Below are 20,232 nucleotides of genomic sequence, written 5' to 3' on the forward strand. Positions count from 1 at the left end.
AACGAAGAAGCACGATGACCGTTGTTGTGTTGAATTTTTGAGTTCAAAAAAATGGAAAATGTTGTTGTTCTTTGTGGTGATGCATCAGCACATGTAGTACCCTCTCATCACCTAAAAGCGTCATCATTCTCATCCGAAATAAAGTCATCAGATACAAACAAATATCATACAATGAATTTTGGCAACAATAACAACAACGACATGGTATACAATAGTTCGGATTATATTCTCTTTGAAAGGATATCATCCAATGATGCATTCTGTAATCGTCTTTACTTACAACAAGTTTTTAAAAGCCTTCATCATTATATAACAATGAAATTCATTCATCCTTCTAAAATCAGCAATTATATTATTACAAGCATAATGATGCTATTATTCATTCACGGCACCATAGTTCATGCGGCTGCCACAGAGAAACCCGAATTAGAGGCATCAATTTTGACATCATTAGCTTCTATTTCTGGTTATTTAGCCACCTTTTGTTTCACCGTACAATATCTTCCTCAAGCTTATTTAAACCATAAGAGAAAATCAGTGAAAGGATTCAGTACGACTGGAATTTTGCTGAAACTTGTTGGAGCATCCTACTTGGGTGTAAACAGTTTTCTAATGGGAGAAGCCTTGAGTGTTGGCCTTTACGGAACTTTAAATATTTTACAACATTCAGTTTTCATGATTCAATTTACAATGTTCACGGGCAGAAAACTGTTCCTTTTTTGCCTTCTCATTCCACTAGTGCCACTTGTTACTGGTTATATGTATCCCAATACAATTCCATATACAAATTTGATCAAACCAGTTTCACAAATTGTGAGTCACATACCACAAATTATTGTGACATGGGAAGCTAGAAGCACAGAGGGAGTTTCATTAATATCACAACATTTAAATTTATTAGGAGGAATTTGTGGTGTATTTATGTATTCAGTGTTTACACCAAAATCTTTCTTTACTAGATTGGTTTATTGGAACAGTTTACTTCAGGCATTGTCTATTTATTTCTTAGCCGTCTATTTTGATGGTTGGGGTCGATTACGTAATTCCTTTGTAACCTTATTTGAAAAATCGCCAGATCCAACAACTTCACCTCCAAATATTGAAGAGCAACAAGAAATGGAGAAAGCCATGAATCAAACACCAAGTACTGGCGTTACAACATCCAACATTATTACAGCAACTAGTGGTAGCACATCATCCACTCTTAGAAATACTTCCCATCAACAAGGTGCTCTTGACATTGAAATAACGTCAATCACTAACAACATTGAATAAATCCAATAATTTAATTTTGTTTCAGCAATTTTTCTTTCTTCTCTGCCTCAGAACATAATGTTCTGGCTAAATTCCTCAGTTGTTTGGCTTCGTGGTGAATATCAAAATCGGCACCACTGAACATGATGCAATTTTGAAACATTAGAAATAAATTCCTTTTTAACTCAGCGACAGAAGTTATCTCGCCGTTTTTCACTTTCTTCTTAATATCAGCAATGCTGATTGGACAAAGAATGGATTCGTAATAATTTGCAATATTCTTGTCCACAGGTTCCAAAAAGCTTTCGGAGATGTCTTCCTCTTCAATGGATTTGAGTACAGAACACAAAAGCTGTTGAGTTGCATCTGACGAGGTGTTTTCTAAGGTATCATCTTTCTGCACTTTACCTGTGAATTTTCTCTTCTTCTTTGATTTTTCTGCAACAGGTTCTTCTTGCTCAGTAGCTGGTTTTTGTTTGCTTTGTTGAGAGGATGCAATTTTTTCAGAAGTTGATGTTTCAGAATGTTCTAATTCCTCTTCAGTAATATTGGACTTTCTTTTCTTTTGTGATGATGGATCTTGAAATTCTTTTGCTGGAGTGATGAATTCAAAGCTGTTAATAAATTGTTCTATAATTTTCATATTTAAATCTTCATCTTGATGCTTTTCAATAAAATTTATGCAATTGCTCAACTTTCGTTCCACTAATTCCAGAAAATTTAATCTCTTCTTTATGAGTTCCTGATATACAGTTTCAATTTTTTGATCTCCAATTAAATCCTTTATTTCTTTCTTGATACCTCTGGAAGGATATTTCTTTTCCAAATAAATTTTGCTGGACTTATTCAAAGCACTATAAATCGTTTTTTCATCATCCGAGCCAAGTTTTTGTTTTTCATTTAAATATAAATCGAGCAGAGCAAGATCATTCGTGCTCACATTTGTGTCGTTCGGAATGAGCTCGGAGGTTGTATTCATTTTTTTAAATCGTCTTGCCAGTGACCATTTGACGATCACAACAGAGCAATGAGAAGTCGTTATTCCATCAAGAAGGATCTGGACTTGCTCAATATTTGACATCGACATTTAAAGCAGAGAACATTTTCATTTATCACAAAAAAGCCAAAGTTCGAGTTTAAAGCAGAATTTTTTAAAAAAATGATCTCATATGATGTTGATCATTTTGATTCATCATCGGTTTATTTGAATCGGTCGGAAAGGCCTCCAGCGCTATGGAGTGTGTATTTTCCAAACGAAGTGTATATACCATCGGAATTGGATCAATACATGAAAATATTAGAGGATCATTTCAACAAGTTTAAAGATTCCTATCGGTTGATTACAGTCCAAGGAATCAGCAGTTATGTCATGAATATTGATATGGCAAACATGTTGAGTAATTTGAGTCTGCAATCTAAAAACTTCATTGAAGATAAATTATATAATTCTCCTGGATTTTGTATCGGAGCAATTGAAATGGCAGCACATCATGTCTTTCTGGAAGGAGAAAAGAACTCTGGAATGAAAATCAACGCGAGAATTCAAAATCATTCTGTATTTAAAGCATTGAAAAAGTTGAAATCTAATTCTATGGGAAAGTTTGTTGCCGTGAAAGGAACTGTGGTAAAAGTGAGCAATATTAGACCAATAGTAACTCAAATGGTTTTCAATTGTGCAAAATGTGGAACAAAACAAAAGAAGCATTTTCGGGATGGCAAATTTACACTCCCAACGAAATGTAAAAGTCATTCATGTAAATCAAGAGCGTTCATTCCAGATAGAAGCACTGCTGTTACTGTAGATTGGCAAAGAATTAAAATTCAAGAAATTTCAGAAAGTGATGACCACGAAGCTGGAAGAATACCAAGAACAATTGAATGTGACATTACAGAGGATTTAGTCGAATCATGCTCTACAGGAGATGAAGTGATTGTTTGTGGAACTGTAAAAGCTGTAAATACTGAACAACATGCCATTGAGGCCTTTGGCAGATCTTCATCGAGAGGAAATACCAAACGAATGTATTTTCTGTACTTGGAAGGAAATTCCATCACCAATACAAAAGCATCAGAAAAAGGTGATGATTCCCAGTCTTTCAGTACAACGGATTTAGAAGCCATTAGAGAAATGGGTTGTGAACCAGATATCTTTCGATTAATTGTGCACTCTTTATGTCCTGCAATTTTTGGTCACGAAATTGTTAAAGCAGGTCTTGTTCTCACTCTCTTTGGAGGCGTTCAACGATATACCAACGCAAAAGACATGCTCACTGTCCGTGGAGACCCTCATATTTTGATTGTGGGAGATCCTGGTTTGGGTAAAAGTCAACTTTTAACGGCCGTGTCACATATTGCTCCAAGAGGAATTTACGTTTGTGGTAACACTACAAGTACATCAGGTTTAACAGTAACAGTCACTAGAGACTCTGCTACTGGAGATTTTTCATTAGAAGCAGGTGCTTTAGTTTTGGCAGATCGTGGCTGTTGTTGCATTGACGAATTCGACAAGATGAGCAGCGAACATCAAGCTTTACTGGAAGCCATGGAACAACAGAGTATTTCAGTTGCAAAAGCTGGTATTGTATGTAATTTACCTGCTCGATGTTCAGTCGCAGCAGCTGCCAATCCAGTTGGAGGTCACTACAATAGAGCTAAAACGGTTGGTGAAAATTTGAAAATTAACCCTGCCTTACTCTCTCGATTTGATCTCATATTTATACTTTTGGACAAACCAGATGAGTTACGAGATAAATTGCTCTCTGAACATGTTTTGAAACTCCACTCAGGATCGACGAATCGAACTGGATCTGCTCTTTCCACATTTACAACAAAGCATGCTCTCAGTCAAGTGGGTACACAACACGGTCAACAATCTCTAAAAGAAATTTTAAGACCAAAAAAAGGAGAATCCTTTGATATCATACCACCACGATTACTTCGAAAATATATTGCCTATGCCAGACAATATGTCATGCCAAAACTCAATGATGATGCTAAAAAGGTATTGCAAGAATTTTATGTGCAACTCAGAAAGTCACACCACAGTTCTGAAGCAACTCCTATCACCACAAGACAATTGGAATCTCTCATTCGACTTGCACAAGCAAGAGCACGAGCAGAGTTGAGAAATGTTGTTACCGAAAGAGATGCTCTCGATGTCGTTGAATTAATTAAGGAGTCTATGTTTGATGTATTGACTGATGATAAGGGAAGAATCGATTTAACACGTGTGAGTGGAATGAGCAAAACAAAACAACAAAATGCTTTCATTGAACAATTAACAAAGATTGCAGATTCACAAGATCATGGTCCTCTGTTCGAATATACTGAACTCATTCAATATGCTCAAAAGATGGGACTCACGGAAGATCATCGAATTCTAATCGATCGATTGAACAATCAGGGATATTTACTCAAGAAAGGAACTGGAACGTACAAACTTACAACATGTGCCTCGACAACAACACCAACAAAACCTAAAGCAAGATCAAGACTTCCCTCCCAAGAATCATCACAAGCAAGTTATTATGAAGAGTGAATAATTTTTATTCGCGTCATCCAACGCCTTTATTCTCTCAGGATTGAATTCAGAGCTCAATTATTCACCCAGGACTGAACCCAGAGCTCAACAGCTGCAAAATGGCGCGTTTTCACACGGAGAGTTTTGAATTCACACCACATCAAAAAAATTTGACCACCCTCCTGCATCGTTCACATGAATTATGGAATGATGAATTCCGATGAACCATTCATCATAAATTTAAACAAATTATTTGACACATCCTCTACATTTGTCAAATCATTGACAACTCCTCTCCATTTTTTAATCGTTAAAGAATTAAAGGAATGGTCAAGAAGAAGCGAACGACCAATAGTTGAAAACGTTGTTCGAGAATTGAAAGACAACGTCTTGAAGATGGTTCAAAAAGAATTTCCAGATTCCTCTTATTTGTTAGATTCCAAAGAAATGTTGGATGAATGTGCCACCAAATCACACCCTCTCCAAAGGTTGAAAGTCATTGAGAAGACAACTTGTGAGTTCATCTTTAACATGATGGAACAAAGAGACATTCGTAATGGCATGGAAAGTATCTTTATCATTCTCTACCAATTAGAACTGCTTGCTACTGTATTGATTGAATCAAATGTTGACCTTCTGTCTCATTTAACCATTGACAGAATTATTCAACACACTCTTTCACAATTTATGAATCAATTTCGATACCATTATCCGGATAGTTTGATTGTATTGACATGGAATTTGCCAGGTAGTAAAAAAACGACCAAAGACAAGATTGAAAAACATTTCAAAGAGGAACATGCTAAACTAATTGAAATGGTCGACATTGCCTTCTTGCAAGAATTTGCTACTGGTGAAGGAGAATCAGGTGCATGTGAAATGTTTGTCAATAGATTTGAAAAAGCCATGTATTCTGTACAAAATTTAAAAAGGTTCAATCGAAAGGAACAAGATTATGGAGTGATTTTGTGGAACGAAAAATATTTTCCATGTGAAGAAGAATATTGTTTTCAAGGAATGGAATCCTTAAATCCAACATTGATTAATGTTCACTTATCTTTTACAAATTCGCAACACCGAAATGAAGAATTTGAAGAATTGAAATCCTATATTAAGAAAAGATTGAAACGAACATCGTTTATCATTGCAGGGGACTTCAATTTTGAAGTGACAAGTGAACTATTTGACGGATGCTATGAAGATATTGTGAATTGTGATAATTGTGAGCTTGCAACCACAAAGGCAGGAAGAAAAATAGATCATGTGTTATTTTCTAGAGATTTTGAATGTGCATTTAGTTTGGTTCCTCAATTGTTGGCCTTTCCTGAATCCAATCATTTTCCTAAAATTGTATTTCTTAAAAAGATTGAAGAAAGTGACGATGAGGATGATGAGGAAAATATTGAGCAATCTGAAGAGAAGGACATTGCAGTCAAAGAGGAACATGACCTTTCATCTCTTCTCGAACATGGATTGAATCTAAATGAATGATTTGAAGATAAAGATACTTTTGCCAACATGAGATTCAATCCACCTTTGCATATTTACAATTTAATCTTAAAATATGCAAAATAACAAGTCACATTAAAGAATATCATGGCCATTAATGTCACTGCTTGATCCAATATGTAATTATTATCACCAAATACTCCATATAAATTTCGAAAAGCACCATCCATCACATGATTGTACATCATGTTATTCTCAACAATGGAAAGAGCAAAAGACAATACTGATAGCAACAATGGAAGTAAAATTAATAAAAGAGTAATCTTTGGAAATTGTTTGAAAAAAATAATTCCAAATGCAACACATGCAAAAAAGGTCATCCATTCTAAAAAGTATAAAACTCGTGTGAATACTGAAAATTCTATTCCAGTTGAAAGCAATGACAATTGTAAATTTGAAAAAATTACTCCACAAATCATCAAGTAAATAAACATGACGAAAAATAGAATGACAGAAATCACTACACACATCATGGCAATCGCTTGTCTGAATTTTCGAAATAATAAAAGTGGAATGTTTCTTTTCCGTTTCTTGATCTTTTTCATGGATAATGCACATCCAATAGATGATGCAATCGTAACGGCTAATGCAATCACACAAATCACTCCATAAAAGACACAACCAATAATATTGGACATGCTTCTCGTGTTGGCAATTGTGAGTCCAATATAAATCACAGTACATATCAATGCAATGACCAATGGAATGAGGCAAACCAATAAACCACAAAATGAACACCACACTGAACATGAGACACACTTGTTGAGCTTGTACTTTTTCACTGATCTCAATTTTTTCACTTTCCATAAAAAGAAACCTGAAAGTACCAAAACACTCACACACACTCCTCCCAATAAAAAGAATGAAGGTAATAAATAATGATGAGCAGAATTATCCAATAATGGAATTGCAAAACTATGAAATGAATAATAAAACACTCCATATATTAAATAAATCAAAAACGAAGTGCTAGCAACCATTTCAAATGCCAGAAATAGAATGTTTTCATTGGATTTGTTCGAGGAAGAAGAACGTGGAGTGAAACTTTGAGAGGAGTTCAATAGTTGGATCATGGATGGTGGTCGAGCAGTAGTGTTGTTGTTGCTACTGCTACCTGCGCTGATGATGCTCCTATTCGTGGTGGTCATTGTGTTGTGTGATGATTGTTGATGTTGATGATTCGGACTTTCACATTCGAAAGTACTTTCCATGTAGTGATGATGATCATCATTGATTGTTGAAACATCAGTACTAGTGGATGGAATGGAAATGTTTAAAGGATTTGAGTTGGTCGGTGGTGGTGGTGATCTTTCGTCTTTGATTTGGGTCAATGAAGAAGAGGATGTTTCATTCTGCCGTTCGACGGAATTCTTTGTATCTTTTAATTCAATCAATTCTTCTCCGTTCTTGCCAAAGATTTTCACTTGATCATAGCGGGTGGAAGGGGTGGTTTCTACTTCTTTGATGGTATTGAATTGGTATATATTTTCATCTTGAGTTTTCACTCGCACGGCAACGACAACAGACATCAAGTTTTTCTTTGACAAGAGAATCTCCAAACGTGAAGGAAAATCCTCGAACAACTACCTAAGCTTAAAAATTTGAATTTAAATCAATAAAACCAACAAGTTGTGCGCCCGTCTAGCTCAGTCGGTAGAGAGCAAGACTCTTAATCTTGTGGTCGTGGGTTCGAGCCCCACGGTGGGCGAAAGAATTTATCTTTAAGAAGAATTTTGGCTTTACGACTAACTTTTGTTTGGTTTAAGTTTCTTTATATTTCTTCCCAATGTTCAATTATTCCTGTCTTCTTGTGATTTCAATGATCAAATCAAAACTTGATCATTCTTTCGATAAAAAATGAGAAAACACAAACCTAAATCAAAGCTGCAAGCACCCTCGAATTCGAATTCTGGCAAGTGTAGTAATGGCTCATCAAAAAACATGCCATCATCATCGTCGACAATGAAATTACCTCCGTTGGCTAATAAACCAACAAGAACGAAAAATGGTGCCATCAATGGGAACATGATGCATAGAACATTTACCGATCTTCCAATGGAAATTATCCAGAATATTTTCTCGTTTCAACCCTATTTAGAGATTATTATTGCAGAAAGATATGCCTTCGGAAACGATAACAGAGGATGTTTAGGTTTGGCTGAACGGTCAAGAAAGATAATATTTTCTCATTGCGATGAACACCTCATTCACAATTATTCTCACTTTTTATTTTGTCAAGTATTCGGAAAATGCAAATATTATCTATATAGTTCTACAATGTACGATCAATGTTTCCCTCTAACCAATCGACTAGTGATGATTTATCCTAATATTAAAATTTGTACAGTGGAGATTGAAAATAGCATGGATGATTTTTATTTTACGTACTTCTTTCAAAGAAGATTGATGGATGACCTATTTTTGCAAGTGGCTCTTACGAAAATGCAAAAGTTAATGTTCGCAAATGCATACAAAAAGAGAAAAAATTGTGGAGGATCTACTATGACCACAATGAGATTCCTAAGAGACACTCTCATGAAAAATTTCAAAAACCCATGCGGTAGAGCTTTAATTTCTTTTGACATGGGAAATATTATGTTAAGAGAGAATTATTTAGATTTGTTACAAATACTATGGGAGGGATTTACATCACATGAGGTGATTGTTAATGACTATTTAAAGGAGGGATATTTATCGAGGTTCGAATCTAAAGAAAGTGAAAATTCTGTAGATTTCGAATCAAACAAACCAACTCTAGACAAGGAAACAAATACTCTCACATGTAGAACTCTAAGCCAATATCTAGAATATTTACAATCGACCATTATATCAATAATGTTGAACGAGAATAAGGATCAAATATTCAACAAGTCGGTAGAGAAAATTGACCTACAATCCTTCTTTGAAAAATTGCCCTTGTTGAATCATACTGTTAATTTTAATTTATTTCATACCATGAAAAGCAATTATTTTGCTCTATCGTTTCGCTCCACTATTGTCTCTTTATCATACTTTGAGAAGAAGCTCCAAAACAACACTCAGCAGAGTCAGCGGAGAGAGAAAGTTTTTCAAATGTTTACTTGTTTTCCAAATCTTACAAAATTGACCTTTGTTGTTGACAGCCAAACTGAACCACTTGATGAAACCGTAAAACTATTTCAGAAATATTTACCAAATCTCAAACAAATTGATTTGAGAGGAGGTTTGCATTCACGTACCTCCCTAAACATGTTATTGCGAGGATTTCCAAAGATGACATCAGTGGTTTTATATTTATCATTGAGAACATATCCCAAACAAAGCAACAATGAACACCACTCTTCCAATGGTTATGCATATGCTTACAGCCCTAGTGTGGGAGTTGGTGTGCCCTTTTTGAATGACATTGGAGACAAGCTCAAATGCATTCAGGTTCAACCCAATCCAGCATCCAAGCTCTCTATTGTGTTTGACAGAGAAACCTTTTTAAAACAAATCGTGAATAAGAAAATTCAAAGTCTGAAGGGAGATTTTATCATGGCTGGAGGAGCTGAAAAACTATTACCTCTTTCTTCTCTTTACAAACTAGTTTTATTCAAGCCAAATTACAACATGTTTGAAAAGTATGATTTTTTGAAAGTGATTTCTCAGACCAAGACTCTGAGAATTTTATACATTCATGAGTCGCTTCTAGGTTGGAGGCCAAAGGGTTACAAACCCACCGTAGAGTTCTTCCAAAACGAATTAGAAGAATTTAACACCGACAATGAGGGATGGAAACAAAAGTTCAAAATATTTTGTAAAAAGGAGAAAACACCCTTTAAAAGATTATTACTGGATGGAAAGTCACTGTTAAAGGTCAAAATATTCTACAAGTCCATTCGCAATCTGTGTGAAACACAAGGAAGAGAAGAATTGTACCATCTCGAAAAATTACTTATTGATTTGTTCAGCCAGTATATTTCACACAAGTACAAGAACATCAGATTTTTAATGACGCCTGTGTGTGACTAATAAATCGTTCCTTAAACATTACATGTAATGACATGTAAAGAAGGATTCTCCATTTGAATCACAAACACATTACCATCTTTGGGAGTGATGGGTTGGGTAAACAACAGTGATGCATCATTAAGGTCTTTGATTTGAGCCTCTGTTGGGTAAGTAGGAGAACCAATTTGATGCCAACGAGTAAAGGCGTTGGAATGTGTTTCATCAATAACACTTTCCACACAATTCTTGAAATTTAAATTTGTGTTGACTTTGATGCTAACCACATAGCTACTTCCAGGAAGTGAGGGAACTTGATAATTTGATGCAAATATCATAACTTCTCTGGTATCTCTATTGAGAGTGGTATATACATCTACAGTGCTAGTGGTGTCACTAGTAGCATTATATAATTCATCTCCTGACTTGGCCATTAATTGGAATGCTCTCCAAACTGGCTTTCTAATAGAATAAATAGTCATCATTCCGAATCCTTCCTGGAAAACTTCTGAGTATTGACCATGTTCTTCAAAGAGATCACTGAATGTCCAATAAGAATAAACATCGACTACATTGTTCAATGAAAAAAGTGTTCTTGTTATAAGGGCAGCAGGATAACTTGAATCTTGATAGAAATAGGTACCACTTCCAAGATCTCCAAGTCCAGCATTCCACTAAATATCATTTGGTCGTTGATTCAATCACTTCAATTCAATAAATTTCGTGTCTTTTTCAAGAAACATACCTCCGTGTAAAAAAGAGGAGTGTTCGAACCTACAATACTTCTACTTTGTTTTGCAACCTTAATCAACGTATCTGTTGCTAATGGTTCAATATCTGTTGGATATTCATGAGTTGAGACAAAATCATTTGGTACATTATTAGATCGAACATAATTCACAAAATCTTGAATCCATCCAGATCCGGCAGTTGCAGGTCCACCAACTTTCAATCTTGGACTGATTGATTTAATGACATGTGCTGTGTTATTATATAGATTAAAGTAATCTTGTTGAGTTCCAGTCCAGAATGTATTTCTGAGAAATGTGAATGATTCATTCATAGATCAATATTTTGTGAAAAAGATCAACGGTGATTAGTAAATATAAAATGGTGATGAGCAAGACATACCTCAAGTTTGGTTCATTCCAAACCTTGAATATGTGAACATGATCATGTGATTAAGGGAATATTTGTATGCAAAGTGTGACATGTGTCACCACAAAGATTTCAAATATAAGATTTGAATTAAAAACCAAATGAACACCACACACCAACCTCGAAATGCCATGTAGAAACTTCATCAATTCCATATCGCAGTACCAAATGTGAAACAAAGTTATAAATTAAATCATTCCATTGTTTCATACTCTTTGGAGGTGAAATTCCACCATTGTAATGGAAGATGGTTTTACTTGGATCACTAGCTAATAATTGAGGCATAAAACTCAACTCTACAATTGGTTTCATTTTCATTTCCTTGACAAGAAAATCATAACAATTGTCAACATTATAGAATGAATAAATTAAGGTGTTTGGATCATGTCGTTTTGGTAGTACCACACTCATATCATCATCAAAAATACCGCTGTTTGTTGCCACAGGATTAATTTTCAGTTATATTGAATAATAATATCAACCAATAATTTTTAGATCATTGAAATTAATCAGTACAACACCTACTGGAACCGAATTCCATAAAAACCCAACTCCTTTTGTGCAATTTTAAGTTGTTCTCTCCAATCAGCTCTCAAACAAAAGGTTGCATGGCAAGATCCTACCGATCGCTTCCAATAATGTTTGAATGACATCGGATTGGTCAAAATGTTGACTTGAACATTGACTGTGCCAATGGAATGGTGTTGATTCTTGATCAACGAGAGTTGGCACTGAACATCTGCGGTGCAGGAAAGCAGCAACAACAGGAGGATTATAATGCTGATGGACATCCAGGCGTTGTTACTCTTACTCGTGCGCTTAAACATCATTTTTTGTAATGTCTTTGAAACAATGATCGATAATGATGATGATGATTTTGGCAAACAACAAGTTTCCCTCTCAGTGTCCAATCCGATACAATTAACACCTTGTAAATTATAATCTAGAATGCGATTTGGGAAGAACCGAATTGGGCAAAAATAGGAGGTTCTGTCTTGAAGTTGAACTCAAGCCATCAAATAATTTAATTTCATATCGGGATTGAACCCAAACACTCCAAAAACAAACCAAACACATTGAATCTCTCACAGTAATAATAATGGAAACTCATCACGCGATACGAGATACTCTCACGTTTCATAACAAGGATTACCAACCATTACATGTGGATCTATTTGAATTTGATGAAAAGTTTTTGGATCCGGTGTTTGTAAAGGCTTGCAAGGATGCCAAACAATTACATTCTTATTTTGAATTAATGCAAAACGCACAAGATGAGGAAAGATTTAATCAAATTCGAAAAGAATACAATCAAAAGAAGAGAGAAATACTACTCACCATCCTGACAGAAGAAGTTCCTCAAGTTTACTCTTTGGTGATTTTTACGGATGAATTTTGTAACAAGTTAATTGAAGAAAAAGATCATTATGAAAAGACACAAAATGTAAAATTACGACCCAATTCAATGAATAATTACGGAATTGTCATCGATGAGATTGGAATGGGTAAATTCTTTGATGTGTTTGTTCGGGATTACTTTTCTCCACTCGCTAAAATCATGAATCCAGCTGGTTTTGATCTTGATGATCATCATACATTTTTGGTGGAGTATTTCATTGGAGGAGACTCTGATCTTTCGGTCCATGTGGATGACAGCGAATTAACACTAAATGTATGCCTTGGAAAACCAGGGTTTGAGGGAGGCAATTTGTTTTTTAGAGGTCATAGAGACCATCCAAACACATACAATCAATACTTTGAATATAAGCATGTGGCAGGACGAGCAGTCATGCATGATGGAGCAATGATGCATGGTGCCCTACCATTGACCAAGGGAGAGCGTGATAATTTGATTATTTGGGCTCGATCAACAGAGATGAGAAAACAAATTGAAATTGCCATGACGGAAATGCAAGAAAAAGGAGAGCATTGTTGCTGTGACCAAGATGACGATCAAGAGGAACATTTGTGCTGCAGCTCTGAAAACTGCACAAACGAACATGAACACAAATGTGAACACCATCACTAGTTACAACGAGTTACAGAATATTAAATTTAATACCTAAATCTTAGTTTCTTGAATTTAAAGTGGAGCTGAAGAACACCTCGTTCAAATACACACTTATAGCCTCTCTTGTAAGATCGTTCCCACTCTCTATTTACAATTCTAAAACAAATATCTTCATACGGTGGGCCTGCTTGGAATCTAAGAATCGAAAATTCATCACTTGTTGGATCCTTTTCAATCTTAAATGAAGGAGTATTGGATTTGTCAATTAAATCAGGATAAAAAATGTTGAATTTGTAGCCTTGAATTACCTTTGGAGGTGGATTTTCATGGTCATAGTGAGTTCTATTGTACTTGGTCCATTCATATCCTGTTCTCACCCTATTAAAGTACTTGGGTTTTCTTGGCCTGTACTTATCGTTCCAAGCATATTGCTGATTTACAAGTTTCACTTCCTCTACGGCATCCTCGTCTCCATCTTCGGATTCTTTGTTTCTGAACTCTCGTAATAGTTTTTCTTCCTCGTTGGAGGTTTGATTGTCTTGTGGGGTGCCTTGTCGGCTTGAGGAGGTGGTTTGATATTCAGAGCTGCTACTGCTACTAGTGTGATGAGTAAATATTCTGTCCAGTTTGTTCGTCTTCTTCATTTCAGAGTATACTTCTAATGCCTTGTCATGATATTCTTCGACAAGGGTTCTAGCTTTGTAAATCTGTAAATACTTTTTCAAACCTTCCCAATACTCTACGTCTGTTGAGGCATCTCTGTTATCCAAGGTATCATCAATTAATTTTTCCATTTCCAATAATTCTTGCATATTTTTGCCAGATAAGAGCTCCTTGATTTCATTTACTACTGATTCATGAATAGGTTTTGTTCTATCATCTAGTTTTGCATTCTCTTTTCTTTTTTCTCTTTCCTTTGCATAGTTAATCTCATCATTCATGATTACATTTAGAGCTCTCCAAAACTCTTGATATTCTGTGTCACACTCTATCATGGTTTGTAAGTCTTCCTGAGAATCTAATAAATCCTTCAAATTTTTACGATATAATATCTCGTGAGGCTTTTTAAATTCTACTCCGAATATTCTCTCATGTTCCGAACTTAACATCAAGTGACTGTCGTAGTCGTCACCAAGCAATTTATCCTTGTACCTTAAATATTTCATGTTATTGATAATAAAATCTAGCAGTTTAGGTCGCTTTTCTTTCAGTCTGATAAAAGACGCAAGGTTTGCTTGCTTTAAATGAAAGCCAAGCTCTTTTTGCTCATATTCATCAAATCGTTCGGCCTCCCGTTCTCTGAAAACCCTTTCTCTTTCCATTTCCCATCGTCTCTTTTCTAATTCTCTTTCCAATCGCTGTTGTTTGATTTTTAAAATTTCGTTCTTTTTCATTTCCGTCAGTGATTGATCATCGTTATCATAGTCATATTGTTTTGATGGATCTTTTTTAGTCCACACAAATTTGTCGGATAATGTTTTGTCATTAAATGGATTTTCCTCATCTGTGTATCCCAACTCTTGTATGATGGTGGATTTCTTTTTCTTTTCCGATGGTTGCACTCCACTAGAATCGGACGAGGTAGGAAGAGTTCGTTTCATTTTTTAAAAGTTTTCAGTCACTTATCAGATTGAACACGAAGCATATTAAATCGTCATGAAATCTTTAAACTTCACCAATTTAATTTCATGTCGATATCAATATTTGGTTCAATTATCCATTTCAGTGTTTGTGATGGTTTTCAATAATTTCAATTTATAGAGCTGTTTTGTGCCTTGTTTCTGGAAATTTCGCCGATCGAGCGAAAGATGCTCTTTAACCAAAAATCCCAGTTTGGAAAATTAAGGTACAAACATACACATTTGGACAAACACACTTACTTTTCAAGTGTTTGTGTACCGTAGATCATACCTACAAAAAAATCTCCTACAAAAAACAATCTCTGCCATTCCTCCTCTTCAGCAATTCTTTTATTCTTTAACAATGCCTAAGGTGAATCAAGTGGTGCCAATAGGTGGTACACAATACGATGTCAAATCGACCTCGGGTCATCATCAACAAACACCCACTCATGGTTCTTCAACTAAGGATGATACCTTTTCGTTAACCACCATGGATCGACGATTCTCAGTAACGACCGGCAAGACACTTTCAGACTCTGTTACATCTCAAACAATTTTGAAGAAACAAGTATTTAGCTCACAGACGATCGTTGGTTTGTTGGAGAAGATTCCTCTTTCACTCAAATTAATTTTGGTCGTGGTCTTTGCAATATTATCTTTGTGTGTTTTTGGTGCCTTATTAATCGTTAACTCAGTGAAACAGATTAACTCAGCTGATCAAATCCAAAATCTGGCAGAATTTTCAGTTCTCATCTCGGATTTGGTGCACTGTATTCAGGTAAGTAGAGTGTTCATCTTGAGTGTCATAACAAGGGTGTACACTTGGATTGGTTTGGAAAACAGAGAGAACGTGGTTCATCTTCGATCTATTTGGGCTCATCGGGCACACAGTTCGTAAAGGAACTTTCAAATTATCGTAACGACACCGACGTTGCCGTTGCCGCATATTTAGGACGAACTGTTTCATTGAATGCTATCATTTCGGATTCATCCTCTCGTTATTTCTTGGATGCAAGCTCAAATCTCGATAAAATTCAATTCTACATCAATGGCTTGCAGGCATGGCGTCAAAGGATCACGAATTTAAATTTTACAGTTGCAAAAGTAGCATTGGATTACTATACAAATTGGAATACGGCCATGCTAGATACGTTAATAATCTTGTCAAGCCAAAGTTCTGACTCTGAATTTGCCATGGTGCAAACTGTATTCAACACATTAACCGAACTGAAAGAACTAACTGGTAGGTTGTCTGCAAAAAGATGAGGATTACTTTTGAGATATCGTATTAACAGGTATTAAAAGAGCGATAGGAAGCAATGGATTTACCGCAAAGGCCCTCTCCACAGCTAACTATAATTATTTCCTTCAAATCCAGGCTCAAGGCAATTTGCTAGATCGCCATTTAAAACTGTTGAGCTCAAAAGATACCTATACTTTTTATCAATCGACTGTGATGAGCACCCAAGAGGCCTTGAACTGCCAAATTATGGAATCATATTTGATTCAAAATTACCAGTCTGCAACTCTCTACTCATCTTCTCAGTGGTTCAACAACATGACCGTCTTTATTGACGATATGAGAGAGGTTGAAAATTATCTTAGAGAAAAAACCCTTGCCCATGCAAGTGATTTGAATAGGCAGGCGACTGGATCTCTGGTTGCCTTCACAGTGAGTACATTCTTTGTGACTTGTCTTTCCACTTGCATTGCAATCATTTTCTCAAAAACCATTGTTGGACCATGGCAAAGAATTTTGGCATTGCAAGAAGACACTGTTTACAAATTTGTTCCAAAAGAATTTCTCTCAATTTTGAACAAGGATAAAATCACTGATTTGAAATATGGAGATTATTTTGAAATGGAATTGGATGTCATGTTTGTGGATATTCGAAATTATACTGGAATCAGTGAAAATTTGCAAACAAAAAAGATTTTCAAATTATTGAACAAGTATTTGAAAAATGTTGGTCCAATCATTCGAAAACACAATGGTTACATTGACAAATATTTGGGTGATGGATTTGTTGCCTTGTTTTTGGAACCAGGTCATGCAGTCAATGCAGCAATTGAAATTCAATTATCGTTAAAGTTGTTTAACGAAAATCTTGCTCATAAATATCCTCATGTTGCAGTGGGGATGGGAATAACGCGAGGAATGGTTGCTGTTGGTCTGATAGGAGAATCAAGAAGAATGGATGCTACTATTATATCAGACAGGTAAGTCGTTCTAAATTTTACACAACCCAAACCAACCCTCCAAACAAACATTTTTGTCCAGTGTCAACCTGAGTGCCCGATTAGAAAGTTTAACCAAACAATATAACGCTCAAATCTTGGTAACAAAGCAAATCATTGACACCACCCCTATGGTCAGAGAGAGCTTTTTTCAGAAAAATTGGCAACATTATCGTCGCAGGTAAAAGTCAAGCCATCCAAGTATTTGAGGTCATTCCATTCGATGACTCGCCAAAGAAGAGTACCAAGGATTTGTTCGAAAAGGCGATCGATTACATGTATGATCGTGATAAATTCAATATTGCAGAGGCTCTCTCGCTACTCAAACAGATTCTCACCATTGACCCAGAAGACGAACTTTGCAAGATGAGGTTGTTCACCGCAGAATCCTTACTTAAAGACAGCTCTCAATGGAGTCACTGTGATCGACTGACAAAGAAATAGTTTGCATGTTCTCCCCAACAACAAATGGAAGACCCAGTATGTAAGTCAATCTCGAGGCGGCGAGAGGCAAAGTTGCGACATCTGTTCTTGATTAAGGAATAACGAGCCGCGAACTGAATAAGACGCAAAATGTACAAAACTGCGCCATTTGGAAAGTAAAGCTCATACTCCAATTTAGAATCAATAAACAAACGAGAAAAATCTTATCCATTCCACAACAATCTTCGCTCCGAGAGATGGAGGAGCAACAACAACAAGACCCTGCTCAAATCACTGAAATCGCTTGGGAACAAGAAGAATCGATACCTTCAAATGCTGTTCTTCCGAATTCAATTGCAGTAGGCATTGATGAAAACAAGAATGATTTTAAATCCTTCTCATCTACTCTTACCAAATCACGAGATACATTTGGAAACAGAAAGCAAATACTTTCTGAACGACTGTTGGACGCGCTGGAACACATTCCACTCACTTTAAAATTAATATTGGTTGTGTTCTTTGCCATACTATCATTATGTGCATTCGGAGCATTGTTGATCTATCAGTCGTCCCAGCAAATTGCCTCTGCCAAACAAATTAAACATTTATCGGAATTTTCAGTCCTGGTTTCAGACCTCGTACATTGTTTACAGGTATCTCATTAAGGAAAGGCAATCCTTCAAACTCATCGAATGATTATCCAATTTCAGAATGAAAGAGGAGCAACGACCATGTATATGGTTTCAAACACCACCTTATTTTCAAAGGAAATTGAACAATTTCAAGCCGATAGTGATGAGGCTATTAAGGCTTTTCAAGAAAGAAAAATAACCATAGAATCCATTGTTGTAAATTCCTCTTCAAGGTTTTTCTTGGATTCTGTGCGAAATATTGGGAAAATTCAAACATACATTGAAGGACTAACAAATTGGAGAGCTCGTATCCATAATTTTGAACTCACAGTTAATGATGCTCGGGAATACTACACTTGTTGGATTGCTCTCATGTTGGATACACTATTGATTTTGTCCACCCAAAGCACAGATCCAAGGTTCTGTGAAAGCCAAAATCTTGTGAATATTATGATTGAAATGAAGGAGGTGGTCGGTAAGTAGAGTGTGCCATCAAAAACCAAATGATTTAATTAATTTTGTGGCCAATAGGGATTAAAAGAGCTATTGGGAGTAGTGCATTTGTGGAAGGAAAGCTCTCGTATTCTAATTTCACATACTTTCTACAGTTGCAATATAGACAAAGCTTACTATTACATCGATTTAAATTACAGACATCCACTGAAAATTGGTTAACTTACGAGCGAGTGGTTGCTAATAGCAGTTCTGCTTGTAATGTCATGGAGAATTATTTGGTAAACAATTATCAAAAAATTACTCAATATAGTGCACCTCAATGGTTCTTCAATGTGACATTGTTTATGAATGCAATGCGAGAGGTCGAAATTACGTTTCGAGCAGTGGCACTAAGTTATGCAAGTGATTTGAATAGGCAGGCGACTGGATCTCTGGTTGCCTTCACAGTGAGTACATTCTTTGTGACTTGTCTTTCCACTTGCATTGCAATCATTTTCTCAAAAACCATTGTTGGACCATGGCAAAGAATTTTGGCATTGCAAGAAGACACTGTTTACAAATTTGTTCCAAAAGAATTTCTCTCAATTTTGAACAAGGATAAAATCACTGATTTGAAATATGGAGATTATTTTGAAATGGAATTGGATGTCATGTTTGTGGATATTCGAAATTATACTGGAATCAGTGAAAATTTGCAAACAAAAAAGATTTTCAAATTATTGAACAAGTATTTGAAAAATGTTGGTCCAATCATTCGAAAACACAATGGTTACATTGACAAATATTTGGGTGATGGATTTGTTGCCTTGTTTTTGGAACCAGGTCATGCAGTCAATGCAGCAATTGAAATTCAAAATTCTCTAAAAGGTCTAAATACTTCTCTAGGTCCAAAATATCCAACAATATCAGTGGGGATGGGACTGGCGAGAGGATTAGTGGCTGTTGGCTTAGTTGGTGAGTCTAGAAGAATGGGTGCCACGATCATTTCTGACAATGTCAACACTGCTGCAAGACTCGAATCTTTGACGAAACAATATCATGCAGTAATTCTTTCATCAAAATCAATTATTGACACAACCTCGAGCGTAACACAAGATGCGTTTCGAAAAGTAGGAAATATCGCACTTGTTGGAAAGAGTAAGGCACTTGAAGTGATAGAAGTTATTCCATTTGATGATTCTCCAAAAAAAATTACTAAGGATTTGTTCGAGAAAGCTATTGATCATTTGTATGACCCCCAGAAATTCAATGTTGAACAAGCTATTTCGTTGTTTCAACAAATTCTAGAAATTGACCCACAAGACAAGTTATGTAAGATCAAGCTAGAGCTAGCACAATCCTTATTACAAGATAGTTCTTCATGGACATATTGTGATAGATTAACGAAGAAATAAGCAATATGGCGTTCCTGTATGGAAAATGCTGTATTTCGAGTCCACA

General features: G+C 35.8%; 11 protein-coding genes across 11 annotated transcripts; 7 read left to right on the top strand and 4 right to left on the bottom strand.

Annotated features, from left to right (window-relative positions):
* Window positions 1–369: 369 nt before the first annotated feature.
* Window positions 370–1,275, top strand: FDP41_005822 (uncharacterized protein; the record flags this gene model as incomplete). The annotated part of the gene is made up of 1 exon (XM_044709389.1): window positions 370–1,275. The coding sequence occupies one exon, from the start codon at window positions 370–372 to the stop codon at window positions 1,273–1,275; it is 906 nt and encodes a 301-aa protein (XP_044559782.1).
* A 10-nt stretch (window positions 1,276–1,285) lies between these two features.
* FDP41_005823 (uncharacterized protein) lies at window positions 1,286–2,233 on the bottom strand (the record flags this gene model as incomplete). The annotated part of the gene is made up of 1 exon (XM_044709390.1): window positions 1,286–2,233. One exon carries the CDS (start codon window positions 2,231–2,233, stop codon window positions 1,286–1,288), a length of 948 nt encoding a protein of 315 aa, XP_044559783.1.
* A 180-nt stretch (window positions 2,234–2,413) lies between these two features.
* FDP41_005824 (uncharacterized protein) lies at window positions 2,414–4,792 on the top strand (the record flags this gene model as incomplete). The annotated part of the gene is made up of 1 exon (XM_044709391.1): window positions 2,414–4,792. The coding sequence occupies one exon, from the start codon at window positions 2,414–2,416 to the stop codon at window positions 4,790–4,792; it is 2,379 nt and encodes a 792-aa protein (XP_044559784.1).
* A 189-nt stretch (window positions 4,793–4,981) lies between these two features.
* Window positions 4,982–6,265, top strand: FDP41_005825 (uncharacterized protein; the record flags this gene model as incomplete). The annotated part of the gene is made up of 1 exon (XM_044709392.1): window positions 4,982–6,265. The coding sequence occupies one exon, from the start codon at window positions 4,982–4,984 to the stop codon at window positions 6,263–6,265; it is 1,284 nt and encodes a 427-aa protein (XP_044559785.1).
* Window positions 6,266–6,318: 53 nt separating this feature from the next.
* Window positions 6,319–7,812, bottom strand: FDP41_005826 (uncharacterized protein; the record flags this gene model as incomplete). Its single annotated transcript, XM_044709393.1, has 1 exon — window positions 6,319–7,812. One exon carries the CDS (start codon window positions 7,810–7,812, stop codon window positions 6,319–6,321), a length of 1,494 nt encoding a protein of 497 aa, XP_044559786.1.
* A 328-nt stretch (window positions 7,813–8,140) lies between these two features.
* FDP41_005827 (uncharacterized protein) lies at window positions 8,141–10,276 on the top strand (the record flags this gene model as incomplete). Its single annotated transcript, XM_044709394.1, has 1 exon — window positions 8,141–10,276. One exon carries the CDS (start codon window positions 8,141–8,143, stop codon window positions 10,274–10,276), a length of 2,136 nt encoding a protein of 711 aa, XP_044559787.1.
* Window positions 10,277–10,287: 11 nt separating this feature from the next.
* Window positions 10,288–12,201, bottom strand: FDP41_005828 (uncharacterized protein; the record flags this gene model as incomplete). Its single annotated transcript, XM_044709395.1, has 5 exons — window positions 10,288–10,926; window positions 10,998–11,289; window positions 11,384–11,406; window positions 11,531–11,840; window positions 11,936–12,201. 5 exons carry the CDS (start codon window positions 12,199–12,201, stop codon window positions 10,288–10,290), a joined length of 1,530 nt encoding a protein of 509 aa, XP_044559788.1.
* A 308-nt stretch (window positions 12,202–12,509) lies between these two features.
* Window positions 12,510–13,439, top strand: FDP41_005829 (uncharacterized protein; the record flags this gene model as incomplete). The annotated part of the gene is made up of 1 exon (XM_044709396.1): window positions 12,510–13,439. One exon carries the CDS (start codon window positions 12,510–12,512, stop codon window positions 13,437–13,439), a length of 930 nt encoding a protein of 309 aa, XP_044559789.1.
* A 26-nt stretch (window positions 13,440–13,465) lies between these two features.
* FDP41_005830 (uncharacterized protein) lies at window positions 13,466–15,022 on the bottom strand (the record flags this gene model as incomplete). The annotated part of the gene is made up of 1 exon (XM_044709398.1): window positions 13,466–15,022. The coding sequence occupies one exon, from the start codon at window positions 15,020–15,022 to the stop codon at window positions 13,466–13,468; it is 1,557 nt and encodes a 518-aa protein (XP_044559790.1).
* Window positions 15,023–15,404: 382 nt separating this feature from the next.
* FDP41_005831 (uncharacterized protein) lies at window positions 15,405–17,725 on the top strand (the record flags this gene model as incomplete). The annotated part of the gene is made up of 4 exons (XM_044709399.1): window positions 15,405–15,821; window positions 15,887–16,286; window positions 16,339–17,263; window positions 17,392–17,725. The coding sequence occupies 4 exons, from the start codon at window positions 15,405–15,407 to the stop codon at window positions 17,723–17,725; spliced, it is 2,076 nt and encodes a 691-aa protein (XP_044559791.1).
* A 236-nt stretch (window positions 17,726–17,961) lies between these two features.
* FDP41_005832 (uncharacterized protein) lies at window positions 17,962–20,186 on the top strand (the record flags this gene model as incomplete). Its single annotated transcript, XM_044709400.1, has 3 exons — window positions 17,962–18,357; window positions 18,415–18,811; window positions 18,868–20,186. 3 exons carry the CDS (start codon window positions 17,962–17,964, stop codon window positions 20,184–20,186), a joined length of 2,112 nt encoding a protein of 703 aa, XP_044559792.1.
* Window positions 20,187–20,232: the final 46 nt, after the last annotated feature.

Source organism: Naegleria fowleri, assembly GCF_008403515.1.
Source record: "Naegleria fowleri strain ATCC 30894 chromosome Unknown tig48, whole genome shotgun sequence".
Classification (NCBI taxonomy): domain Eukaryota; phylum Heterolobosea; class Eutetramitea; order Acrasida; family Naegleriidae; genus Naegleria; species Naegleria fowleri.